This window comes from Benincasa hispida, chromosome 3 (genome assembly GCF_009727055.1).
Source record: "Benincasa hispida cultivar B227 chromosome 3, ASM972705v1, whole genome shotgun sequence".
Classification (NCBI taxonomy): Eukaryota; Viridiplantae; Streptophyta; class Magnoliopsida; order Cucurbitales; family Cucurbitaceae; genus Benincasa; species Benincasa hispida.
The window spans coordinates 38,460,669-38,473,004 of record NC_052351.1 but is presented as its reverse complement, the minus strand read 5'-3'; the positions used below and the strand labels follow the sequence as shown (position 1 = coordinate 38,473,004).

The following is a 12,336-nucleotide window of genomic DNA, read 5'->3' as shown; positions in this document are numbered from 1 at the left end:
AACACATGTTATTTAATTTAATATTTAAAAATAAAATAAATTTTTGACATAGATAATGTTCTACAAAGTGTTTTTCTTCCATGTTCAAATCATATTAGAAGATACTCATTTTTGAAATAATAATAATAACAATAATTAATTCGTTGTTCTAATGACTAAAAATTAAGAGTAAAATAGATATGTATTAAAAATGCCAAGGGTAAAATTGGCAAATATCGATTCTTCTCCATTTAAACTCCATTTATGTACGACATAACTCCATTTATATATGACATATATAGTATATATAATACTACACCTCAAATTATGTGGTAGTAAGTTAGTAGGGTTGATTTACAAGTTTAAACAATAAAAAATAATTATAAATTTAGGTTTCGTGAGTAATCATTTGATTTTTTGTTTTTAAAAATTAAACTTATTTCCTTCTATTTTTTATTATGATTTGTATCAGTCTTAAGTATAATGGTTGAATTCTTAATCAAATTCTAAAAACAATAACAAAGTTTTAAAATTACTTTTTTATTTTTCAAAATGGTTTAATTTTTTTAAATTATTGGTGAAAAATAGATAACAAATGAAGAAATTTGAAGATGAAAATAGTGTCATAGGTTTAATTTTCAAAAAAAAAAAAATTTAAAAACAAACTGATTACCAAACGGTCTTTAATTTTTAAACTTCCAAATTTACGTGTAAGAGATGTTGAACTTTAAAAATGATGTAATAAACATCTAAACTTTCAATTTTGTTTCTAATATATTTTTGAACTTTTGATTCTTACTTTAATCTAATATCTCATACATTTTAAAAAATGAAAGATAATGATAGAAAGTCGAATTTTATGTATAAGATATTTAAATTTTTTGGATTATTCTGTCCGATCATTAGTAAATAATAATTTTTTTATAAAAATATCGTGGAGGAGAGAATCAAACTTCTGACCACGAAATGGATATCACGAGTATTATTTCAATTCAACTAGCTCAGGAAGAATAAGAAAAGATTGGACTGTTAGCGGAGGTTTAGTTGAACCGAATTGCTTGTTTGCCCTTGCTCAAGAATCAAGATTACTACCACTCTTGTATCTCTTCGACCCAATTTGGATTTGCTCTCCGACGATTTTTGGTACTATTCAGAAGCATTTTCAGGTGCCCTTTTCGAAAATGTAGATTCCTTTTCCCTTTTCGATATCTTTCTTTGAAGTTCTATCTTTTTTCTGCTCGAGTTTATTGGGTTTAATTTTCTTTTGCTGTTGAATTCGATTGATAATGTGTAATGGGTTTCGAGTTTTCTTCCACACTTTTGAGTTTTGCGTTTCAGAGTTCATTGTATAGTTTCTGCGAAATCTTGATTTCTAGAATTTGTTTTCAGTCTGTTACGGATTTAACATCTCACTTAGATTGCCCTTCTTTCATTAGTCTTCTGAATTTGTGTTTTCTTGATGGTGACACAATTAATCAAAGAGTTCGAAAATTTTAGACCAGTTATGTATCTGAGTTTCTTTTCATTTTCAGCTGCATTTTCTAAGGGTGGGAGATTCACTGTGTTGGATAATGGCAAGTTATGCGTCGATGAATTTCACTCTTACTCGAAACCCTGTTGGAATGTTGTCTGCTCTTGGAGGCAGAGTTTCTATGGAGCACCACCCGGGGAAAAGCTATATGAAAATGCCCGAGGATAGGAATGGGTTTGTGGGTATCAATCAAAAATCTAATTTGGCTAAGTCTTCTTCCAATTCTCACAATGTCAGCCCATATCAGAACAGGGATCCATTTCTGGATTTACACCCTGAAATTTCAATGCTAAGAGGCGAGGGAAACAGTTCAGTTAATAGCCCAAGAAAGGAAAATTTGGGTGGAATTACACCCGAGAACTTGGAAGATGCATCCAGTAGTAATTACAACGAGGCAAGGATTAAAGTTATTGGTGTGGGGGGTGGTGGATCAAATGCAGTTAATCGGATGATTGAAAGTTCGATGCAGGGTGTGGAGTTTTGGATTGTTAATACAGATGTGCAAGCGATGAAAATGTCCCCTGTCTATCCTGAGAACCGTCTACAAATCGGTCGAGAACTTACAAGAGGTCTTGGTGCTGGTGGGAATCCTGAGATTGGCATGAGTGCTGCAAACGAAAGTAAAGAAGCTATAGAAGAGGCGCTTTATGGATCTGACATGGTTTTTGTCACTGTAAGTCAAGCTTCTTTAGCCCTGGAATGCACTGCTTCTACTGCTTCACTATTTGTTTCCTCCACCACTGTTTTAGCAGATACAAGTTTCACTTCCACGACTTCATGATTTTTCTTAATATATAGAGGAAAAAAAAGGACAAGTTAAAGCAATACTATGAAGAGTATGTTATATATTTGTAAGTCACTCAGTAGTCGGCTACCTTAATTGAGAGGTGCTTAGCCAATAATTGTACATCTCTCTGGTGGATGTCATACTTGACATAGGAACGATTGAAGCATTGGAATATCAAGGAACGAGAACTATGGATTTCTCGTTATAGCTTCCTTTTGCATGCTATTCTTTTCTTGCTTTTATTTTTATTTTTTCTGATTCCTTGCCTCCAGTTGACATTCTGCAACTTTTGACTGCATTTTGGCTTCAGGATTATATTTCCTAAGAAGTTGACCTCAGTGCTAACATCCCATTTTATGTTGACTTCTTAACTATTCACTTTTTACGTGAGCATTATTCTCTTGAAGATCAGACATTAGTTTTTTCATTTCAATCTTCATGTCAAGAAAAAAAAAAAACCATGTAATGTCTAATCGTGAAGAGAATTATGCTTAATTATGATACATGCTAGTGTAGATTTTGGGTTCATCTCCAATTTATTCTTTGACTATAATGTTCAACCACATATGCTAGACTAAGACCTAGCGTCTTTTCTAACTTTGAAATAACCTCCATGCTTGTAGTCTGGGATGGGTGGAGGAACTGGAACTGGAGGGGCTCCTGTTATTGCAGGCATTGCAAAGTCAATGGGCATATTAACAGTTGGTATTGTTACTACACCCTTCTCTTTTGAAGGACGAAGAAGAGCAGTTCAAGCGCAGGAAGGAATTGCAACTTTGAGAGACAAAGTTGATACATTGATAGTTATCCCGAATGACAAATTACTTACAGCAGTTTCGCAGTCCACCCCTGTAACAGAAGCATTTAATTTGGCTGATGACATTCTTCGGCAAGGTGTCCGTGGTATCTCTGACATCATCACGGTATTTACAGACCTCAAGAACTTTAAACTAAAGATTCTCTATGCTTTTAGAAAGCCTTTTTATGGAGTTAATTTCTTCTATTTAGTGGTTTTGACTATTGATGGTATGAAAACCTCTACTTTTCAAATATTTTGTGAAAATTGCGTGGTGAAAATTTACCTGGAGCTTTTATTGGATATGTAGTTCTACCTTTTGTGATTACTTTCCACTTTGAGGTTAAGTCCAAAATGTTGAATTAAAAATGCCTTCTAGCCATAAATTTATCTGTAGAAGTGGTTTACAAACGCTCTTTGAGATCTAACTTGTGGTTTGTTACTACATTACAACAATCAGATACCGGGGCTGGTAAATGTAGATTTTGCTGATGTCCGTGCTATAATGGCAAATGCTGGTTCTTCGTTGATGGGAATAGGAACTGCTACTGGTAACTCTAAGATGCATATTTACAGAGGATTTAATGTTATATTAAAGTTTAAAGTTTGGTCTGATTCTTTTTTGTCTCAACTGTGAACTGCCAAAATTTTCATTTTTATCCACCATCTCTAATTTTAAAACCTATGCAATTGTTTCATTATTCTTTATTTCTCATCAGAGAAATGAAACGTTATTTGGACCAAATTCCCACTGTTTCTTCCAAATTATCAAAAGATCCAAATAGACAGAACTATCCTTCCAATGTCTATGGATCTGACCTTTTCTAATATCTAACCTCCTCTTCTTCTTCCTAGTCTTTTTTGTTTTTTTGGTTCTTTTCTTTCTTTAAGTTAGGAAACTTTTATTCATAATTGAAATGTTGAAGGTACTGGGCTGGAAAACAAAAAACAATGGAACTTCCTACTATTGGTGAAAATCATATAAATATCGTAACTATAAAATATCTATTTAAGTAAGATCAATACTAAGCTGTAAAAATAAGTTCTTCCACATCATCCACTGTCTCTGCTCACATTTGGAAAGATTCTGCTGTTTTATTCCAACCAAGATCTCCCGAAGAATGCATCCATTCAACTTAGAATGGAGTGCCCTTGTGATATGGTAAAGAAGAAATCTTGAGTAGAATTAGATAATACTATGTTGTAATATCTTTGTAATTTGTGTTTAGCTTGTCTAGAAGATTGAATTATGAAAACATAGATTTATATTGTATATGATTTATAAAAACTAATATCTAGGATAAAAGATAGATTTCACAAGTATAAGTTTATGTAACCTGTTTGACAAACAAGCTTGTATCTTGGGATATACCAGTCTGAAATAAGCAAATCCTTCCCTCCCATTTGAAATCTGAAGGAAACCAAGTCTCCGTTATGGTTTATTTCTTTCGACGTTACTTTGTCTGGCAGTGACGCAGTGGGTTTAGCCTTATGAGATGTCTCTCTCTCTTCCCTTTTTCTCGAAACTCTCAAATATTTGATCAGCTGCTCTAATATAAACCAATTCTACCTCTTGTTTACATTGGTGCAGGAAAGACAAGGGCAAGAGATGCAGCTTTAAACGCTATCCAATCACCTCTATTAGATATTGGCATAGAAAGAGCCACTGGAATTGTGTGGAACATAACTGGTGGAAGTGATTTGACTTTATATGAGGTGTGGCTCTCTCCTTTCCTCTCACCTGCCTTTCACAACCTATTTAAGTATCTTTATCTCACTGCTCTCAAAACTTAAATCACTTATCGTAATTCATAATTTATATACCTGATGTATGCCATAAGTTTGAATCTACCATGTTTATGAGATTGATACAGTCTATGAACGGAAATTAGATGTAGTGGCTGGTGATTTTTATGAAGTTTGAGTTCACTACTTTTCTCTCGTTACCATTATGGACTTGGAATTCTTAGCCCAAGTCGCATAAGGCCCGCCTTAATTATCTATTCATGCAACAATTCGTACCCACAAGACTTCAGATAGTAGTCTATGCATCACCATGTCAACAACATTAAATTAATTAGTCCACGGAGGTGAATGATAAAATAAACAACAAAGTCTATTTAGATCAAATCTTCAGTACTCTCACTTCCTAAATCCCAAAACCAAAGAAACTTGTGAAATTTAGAATCGAAGATTAAAAATTTAAGACTGAACAGTTCAAAGTAAGAATTGGAAGGTTAAAAATAGTTAAAAAGAAATCATTTGCAACAAAAAAAAAAAAGATTTCTTTAGTTCTTTTAGAATAGGCTTCACAAAAAGTGCTCCATTGGGATCAAGAATCGATCACCACATTCACAAGTTTAGTCCCTACACTTCTAAGGATTTTCTATTTTGCGTCCAATATGGCCCTTAACTCATGAACGATGTTAGTGGTTGGAGATAACTCTCTTCTGTTATTCTTGGGATGGGTGGAGTAAGTCTTTCATATTTGTTAATTCATTTCTGCTTTACACAACTTCAGGCAGATAAAGCAGCTATAAAAGGTATGTCAATCAATCAAGTAGGTGATTTTGGATCGTTTTACCCTGTTTCAGACTGTAGACTTTTCCACCATTTTTGCTCGTGCTAGTGCTCCCAAAAATTCTTGGATTTCTTGCAGTATGAGATCGAATGCCATAACTTTGATTTTTATTTTACTAATTTGTATTATGGGGAAATCTGCACATATAGGATTGCATACATTACTTGGTCACCCGATGCTATGGATGGAGAGCTTAGGTTTCAATTATACAATTTTATAATAGATTAGTTAATTTTTCAAAACCCGAAGACTAGCCCTTTTTTGTGTTTGCACGATAAAGGTGGAAAAACAATTTTTTTATTCTTCAAATATAAGTACTTATTACACCCAAAAATGAATATTCAAGGATTTGTTAGATATTTTTAAAGTGGGCCTTATTACACACTTTTTATAGTCCATAGAGCTTTCAGACATGAACTTGAAAGTTGAGGAACTAAACTTATAATTGAACCAAAATTCCAACTTGAATCTGAATCATTGTACTTCTATTACTAATGATGTAATGTTAGTATCTTTTTCTCAACATTTCTCGTATCCAATCACAGGTGAATGCTGCAGCGGAGGTTATATATGACCTTGTGGATCCTACTGCTAATCTAATATTTGGAGCAGTGATAGATCCTTCACTCAGTGGTCAAGTGAGTTATAAGTTTCACCATAATTCATTTGAAGTTGCATTTGGATTTGATAGTCAGGCATTGATGCATTTGGGGAGCAATTTTTATTTCTTCCTACTGTCCAATAAGAGAACCATATGAACTTGAATTCCATCTTAATTTGAAAATTGATGTCTTTCACATTCAGGTTAGTATAACTCTAATTGCTACTGGATTCAAGCGCCAAGAAGAAAGCGAAGGAAGGGCGCTTCAGGTATTGTTGCATCTGCACCAAATATGGTGTTGAATTCAGTATTCTGGTATAGGTCTGTGACGAGATACACGAAATCGTGCTAAAAGCTTAAGAACCTGTTTTGTCCCTTTTTTTACAGGCCAGTCAACTATCACAGGGAGACAACAATTTTGGAAACAACCGTAGACCTTCTTCTTTGAGTGAAGGTAGTTCGTTTGAAATCCCAGAATTCTTGAAGAAGAAAGGTCGCTCACGCTATCCTAGAGCTTAATCATCCTTATTTCAGTTGGAGCATTTGTTTGTCGCCATGGCCTTCCTTCCTACGTACATATATTATGCTGCTATAGGTGGTAGTATCTGTATACCCTTCTTCGGTTTGGTTACTTTGTATATTTGTTGAGTAATAAATAGTTCATATATTGCTTATCTGTAGTTACAATATGAAATATGTTTCTAGCTGAAAAACTTGAGTTAGTTGTATTCTTCTTTTGATAAAGTTGCTCAACAGTAGCTTTTTCAGCAAAATACTGTAATGGCTGAAGTCAAGATGAAGTAGTTTTCATGGAATTGCCTTAATACCTTGTTGTAAGTTGATTAAATGTACTTCTTCATTAGTTTGATTCCAAGTATCTTAATTATGCATTCTGAGTTTTAATTTGTAAAGTGTGCTGGTTTCTTGAGTTATAACCAATCTTTGCTCACAGGACATTTAAGTCAAACAGGCATAATTGAAACTTTTTTAAATTTAAAATTAAATTGTAAGTTTAGACATTGTCTATTTGGTTCTGAAAATAACTGAGGTTTGTATATATATTTGATAACTACATGACTGATACAAAAATTTAAATGGAGTCCAAACTACAAGAATTAAACCGTTGATTTAATGGACAATAAATTTCCTATTAAATGAATATATATATATATATATATATATATATATATATATATATTTAATTCAAATGGATATGAAAATGTTAAAGATTTTTAAAGTGGGTATAGCTCATTGACTTAAAATATGAGTTTCCGGTTTGGTGTTTGAAGTTTAATTCTCTATTTAATTAAAATAAATAATAATAATATATTTGTGGAAGGGAAGGGTGATGTTGGCTGCGACGTTAGCATCATCAGTATTTATGTATAGAATAGAATGAATGTTTGGGAGTGATTTTAAAATTGTGAAAGTCATTTTTTTCATATTCAAAATCATTATATATTTTAAGGATTTTCTTTTAGTTCCACATATTTTAAATTAAATAAATAAAAATGTTTTCTAAGACTTGAACTCTATGCAACGTAGATAGGATAGTCATTTTCTTGATACGAAAGAATTTTCAAATTTTTATAAAATCATGATATATAAAAAATTTCTTAGCATCAACGTCATCTATTTTAGATTTTAGTCCTTAAACTTTAGATTTATGTCTATTTAATCCTTAAACTTTCAAAAGTGATCTTTAAAATTCTTTAATAGAGATTCTTGATCAATGTTTTTGAAATATTTAAAAAACCAATTAGTCTATTATTAGATATAATTTTGAATTTTATGTATAATAATGAATACTTGAACTTTTCAATTTTGTATCTATTAATTTTGTGAATTTTAAGCCCCTTTTTTTTAAAATATTGAATAAGACAATGACTAGTTAGATAGAAAATGAAAATTGAGGAATTCTATTAAATACAAAATTCAAACTTTAGAAATTTTTTAAACATTTTTGAAAAGTTCAAGACCAACTACACACAAACTTTAAAGTTTAGTAACTAAACTTATAATTTAGCCTCTAATGATTATTTATTAGATGTAGTTTCTACGACAATAGTTTTCTTTTAGCATGATAGTACAAAGACAAAAGATGAAACATAATACTTTCTCTAAATAAAAATATAGTGAAGATTCAAACCTATCATTCAATATTAGAGATGGTAAAGATGTCTAACTAAACTAATTAAACGGCCACTTGACACGAACAAATTTAACCCGAAAAATCTTATATATATATACATATACATATAAATATATAATACAATATGTGTCAATTTTGTTATGATAAAATATCACAAGGGAAAGCTACCAAATAAGAAGAAAATGAGAAAAAGGAAGTCTCTATCTCATAAAGAATACAAAAACTAGAGAGTATTGTTAAATTATACCCTTATTCTCTTGTGATTGGACAAAATTTAAGAGCATAAAACAGTCTCCCTACAAAACCCTTCTCAACTTAATGCACTCTAACATCAACCTCACAATATTGGAGAAAAAATCCTCTCTTTTCAAAATAAAGAGAGAGAGAAGATTGTGCCACACAAGTGGAATCCAAGCTGAGAAAAGACACGTTCATTTGTCACTTACCATACAAATTAAGATCATATGTTTGCTCTATGACGTGCATACTAACCTTTCCACCCATTCCCTTCTTAACCCTCTTCTTCTTCTTCTTCAACACAACCATTTTTCTCCCTTTCCCCCAAACCCTAATTCCTTCTCTTTTGCATTAACTAACCCCAACTTCCCATTTCTCCATTCAAAGTTTCAATCTTTACCAAACCCCACCAAAACTAAACCATGACTCTCCCATCTCCCAAACCCAACTCCCCATTATTCCTTCACCATCCTCTCCAAGAATCAGATCAAAGTCGTCCTCAAGATCATCAGACAAAGCTTGACACTACTTCCTCCGCTCTTGCTCCGGAGGAGAGCGGTCGAGAGCGGTTGAAGCGCCACCGTGTGGCCGTGGCGGGGCAGGTTTGGATCCCGGATAAGTGGGGAAAAGAGGAGTTTTTGAAGGATTGGATCGACGGCTCGGCATTTGAAGCCTCTCTGTTTCCCTCCGGGATTGTCTCGGCTCGTCGGGCTTTGGCCCGAGACGCTAAGAGATTGTCGCCGAATAACAACGCTGCCGCCACCACCGCCGCTGCTGGTGCCGGAGCTTTGAGAATATTAAACAGTTGTTAGACATACATATATGTTAAAGTTGGTGGGTTTTGTGTTTTGAATTTTGTTAATAATGTGGTGGTTGTGTATATTGAAATAATATCATTCTCTCTCTCTCTCTCGATCGGATCCACTTGAGAACTGATCTCTCTCCTGAAGATCTATCTTATCTTCTTAAAAAGATTGAATGATTATTATATTTAAATATCTTCGAATGATTATTATTGTTGTTATTATTTATCAAAGGCTGTTTAATTGTTATTTTGTTAGTGGAGCTTTATTAAACCTTTAGTTGTTTCATTTGATGATCATGTGTTAAGATCTGAGCCAGGGGAGTTAATTCTTTTAGAATAAAAATTGATCCTTTTTCTTAATATATATATATATATATATATACGGAAATTTAGTCAAGAAAGAGAGGATTTTATTTTTATTTTTTTCCTGTTGTTTGTTCTTTGAGAATCTTCTGATCAATTTTCTCTCTCATTACCAGTCAATTTAATACAAATCCAACCAAGCTATCATGCATTTTTCTTTTCTTTAATTGGTTGAATATGTGCTCCATAGCTTCTGTTCATGTTTGATTCATGAAGCTATTAGAAACTATTAATATCATTGTGTTTTCCAGTTGCATTCATGTTTGTGCAATTTACGTGACAGATATTTTCTGTATATATTCTCTTTGATTAAAGGGATGTATGGAGATGGTTACACGTATCTTTAGATATATACTTTTTACCAAAGTAATATACTTCTTCTTTTTTCCCCTTTTGAAAGATGATAATTTACATATATGAGAAACATATAGAACACCTCTTACATCAGGATAAATGCTCTTCTAAAGTTAGGAACGGTTTAGAGTTATATTAAACTTAAATTTATGTAAAACAATTTAGTTCTTAAAACTATATTTTCTAATTTATAATAATTAAATTTTGTTTACTTTGAAATATATAACAATTTAGCCCCATCATGAAAAATAACTAATCGAAATTAAGTGTCAATTTTTATTACCCAATAACTTATTATTTATAATTTATATTAAAAAAAAATTAATCTCCAATTTGTTATTGATCTACATGTATAATTTTTTTTGAAGTCCTACAAAATATTTTACAATGGAATTAGTTGTTACACGTTATAAAATATAGGGACTAAATTGTTAGTTATTAAATTTCAGGAATTAAAGTATAAGAAATTAAAAATACAAAGATTAATTAAATTTTTACTAACTAAAGTTCACGAGCTAAATTATTACTTGCATAAAAATTCATGAGACCATGAGTGTTAACCTATTTATAAATACGAACTTTGAAATGTTCTTTTGATAAACACTTATAAGAAAGAAACACACTTATGGCCATTGTATATGAAATTTCAATATCCATATCATTTGGTGTGTTTTAGAATTGTTTTGATGATAATGTTCATGTTAATTTTTGAAAATTTCAAGCATTACAATATAACATTATTGCCTATTCGGGCATATACAATTCAATAGATAATACCATCTCATACGTTTCTCTACCCCACAAGTGTTGAACTAAAAAAAATATTTACATTACCATTCTATATCTCTTGTGAAATCACATGTCAAGTTGTCGATCAAAAGTTCAATTAAATGAATAATTTTATTCAATAGATTTTCCAAAATTTCAATTAAATATTAATGACATGTCTACTAGAAAACTTCTATCTAATAATGTAAGAATAAGCGGAAAATAATAGAGAAATTAAAAGAAACCAATAAAATTGAGCACATAAAAATTAATATGGAAAAACTCCAAACTGGGAAAAAAAACAACAGATCGGAAAAAATCTACCATGTAAAAAATTATTACAATCGCACAAAATAGTTATATCTCCCGACCTCAATTACAAGAACACTCTTTCAAAGTTTTTGTACTACTCACATCTTTTAATCCCACTTTCAAATTAGAGAATATAAAAGAGAATTTAGAGTTAGCATACCTAAACTTAAAGTGTTCATAATTAAGACAATTCGAAGCCAAAGATATAGACATTTTAGAGTGCTTGGAGCTCATAACTTCCTTGAACTTTTTCGATGTGGGACAACTGCACTTTTAATATTTTGTTAAAATCCAACTATTGGAATATCTTAAATATGTTATTTGATACCTCGAACAACCAAGCCCATGGCCCCGAAAACCTAAATTATTTATGTATTTGTCATCTTTGCATTATTTATGATTTTGAACCTAGGATTTGGAGAAGTACACTATACAAATTTTTTAACCCAAGAGGCACCTCTATTTTGTATTCTGATTATTTTTTTCTCTAACAAAACTATTCTCCCTCTAACCTATGAACATAGCTAACATATTATTGATAAATTACGTAAATCTGTGTGTTGATTTTTATTGTTTACCTTTTCTATTTATACTTGATTGTCGATTCTTAAAGCAAACGTCTCTATGGATAATAGGATATTCATAATTGTTATACGATTAGAAGAGAAAAATTCTCATGTTTCACATAATATCATGCACATTATGAAGAGAGAAAAGGCAATGTCTTAGTTTTATAGAAAAAATAATGGTTGAGAGAGGGAGGGAAGGTTGGATTCATTGTATAATTGATGTTATTGCATGGCAGCTTTGGAAAATATAGTGCCAATCTGTCCTCTCTTTCTACTTTGTCTCTCATATATATCCTTCAAAATCAACAGCAACCCTAATACTTAGCTAGTCTCCCTTTTTAACTGATAATTTAATTTTTCTAAAAAATAAATAGCACAAAAAAGATGAATGACAAAAATGTCAAGAATAAGATCAACTCATAAAAATGAATGTGAAATGAATAGTAACATCATACTCTTGATGTTAGATGATATAATATTAAATTTATCTTTATCCATTAT

General features: G+C 31.7%; 2 protein-coding genes across 3 annotated transcripts; both read left to right on the top strand.

The window, feature by feature from the left end:
• The first annotated feature begins 989 nt into the window (after nt 1–989).
• On the top strand, nt 990–7,141 carry LOC120074125 (cell division protein FtsZ homolog 2-1, chloroplastic). 2 transcript variants are annotated; one of them, XM_039027145.1, is made up of 8 exons: nt 990–1,145; nt 1,512–2,183; nt 2,921–3,220; nt 3,554–3,644; nt 4,685–4,809; nt 6,220–6,312; nt 6,479–6,544; nt 6,663–7,141. In XM_039027145.1, exons 2-8 carry the CDS (start codon nt 1,551–1,553, stop codon nt 6,792–6,794), a joined length of 1,440 nt encoding a protein of 479 aa, XP_038883073.1. In that variant the 5' UTR covers nt 990–1,145; nt 1,512–1,550; the 3' UTR covers nt 6,795–7,141. The 2 variants fall into 2 exon arrangements, with proteins under 2 accessions (XP_038883073.1, XP_038883072.1); XM_039027144.1 differs by having other exon boundaries at nt 993–1,162.
• Nucleotides 7,142–8,839: 1,698 nt separating this feature from the next.
• Nucleotides 8,840–9,695, top strand: LOC120074044 (protein BIC2-like). The gene has a single exon (XM_039027024.1). The coding sequence runs from the start codon at nt 9,087–9,089 to the stop codon at nt 9,474–9,476; it is 390 nt and encodes a 129-aa protein (XP_038882952.1). The 5' UTR covers nt 8,840–9,086; the 3' UTR covers nt 9,477–9,695.
• The last annotated feature ends 2,641 nt before the right edge of the window (nt 9,696–12,336 follow it).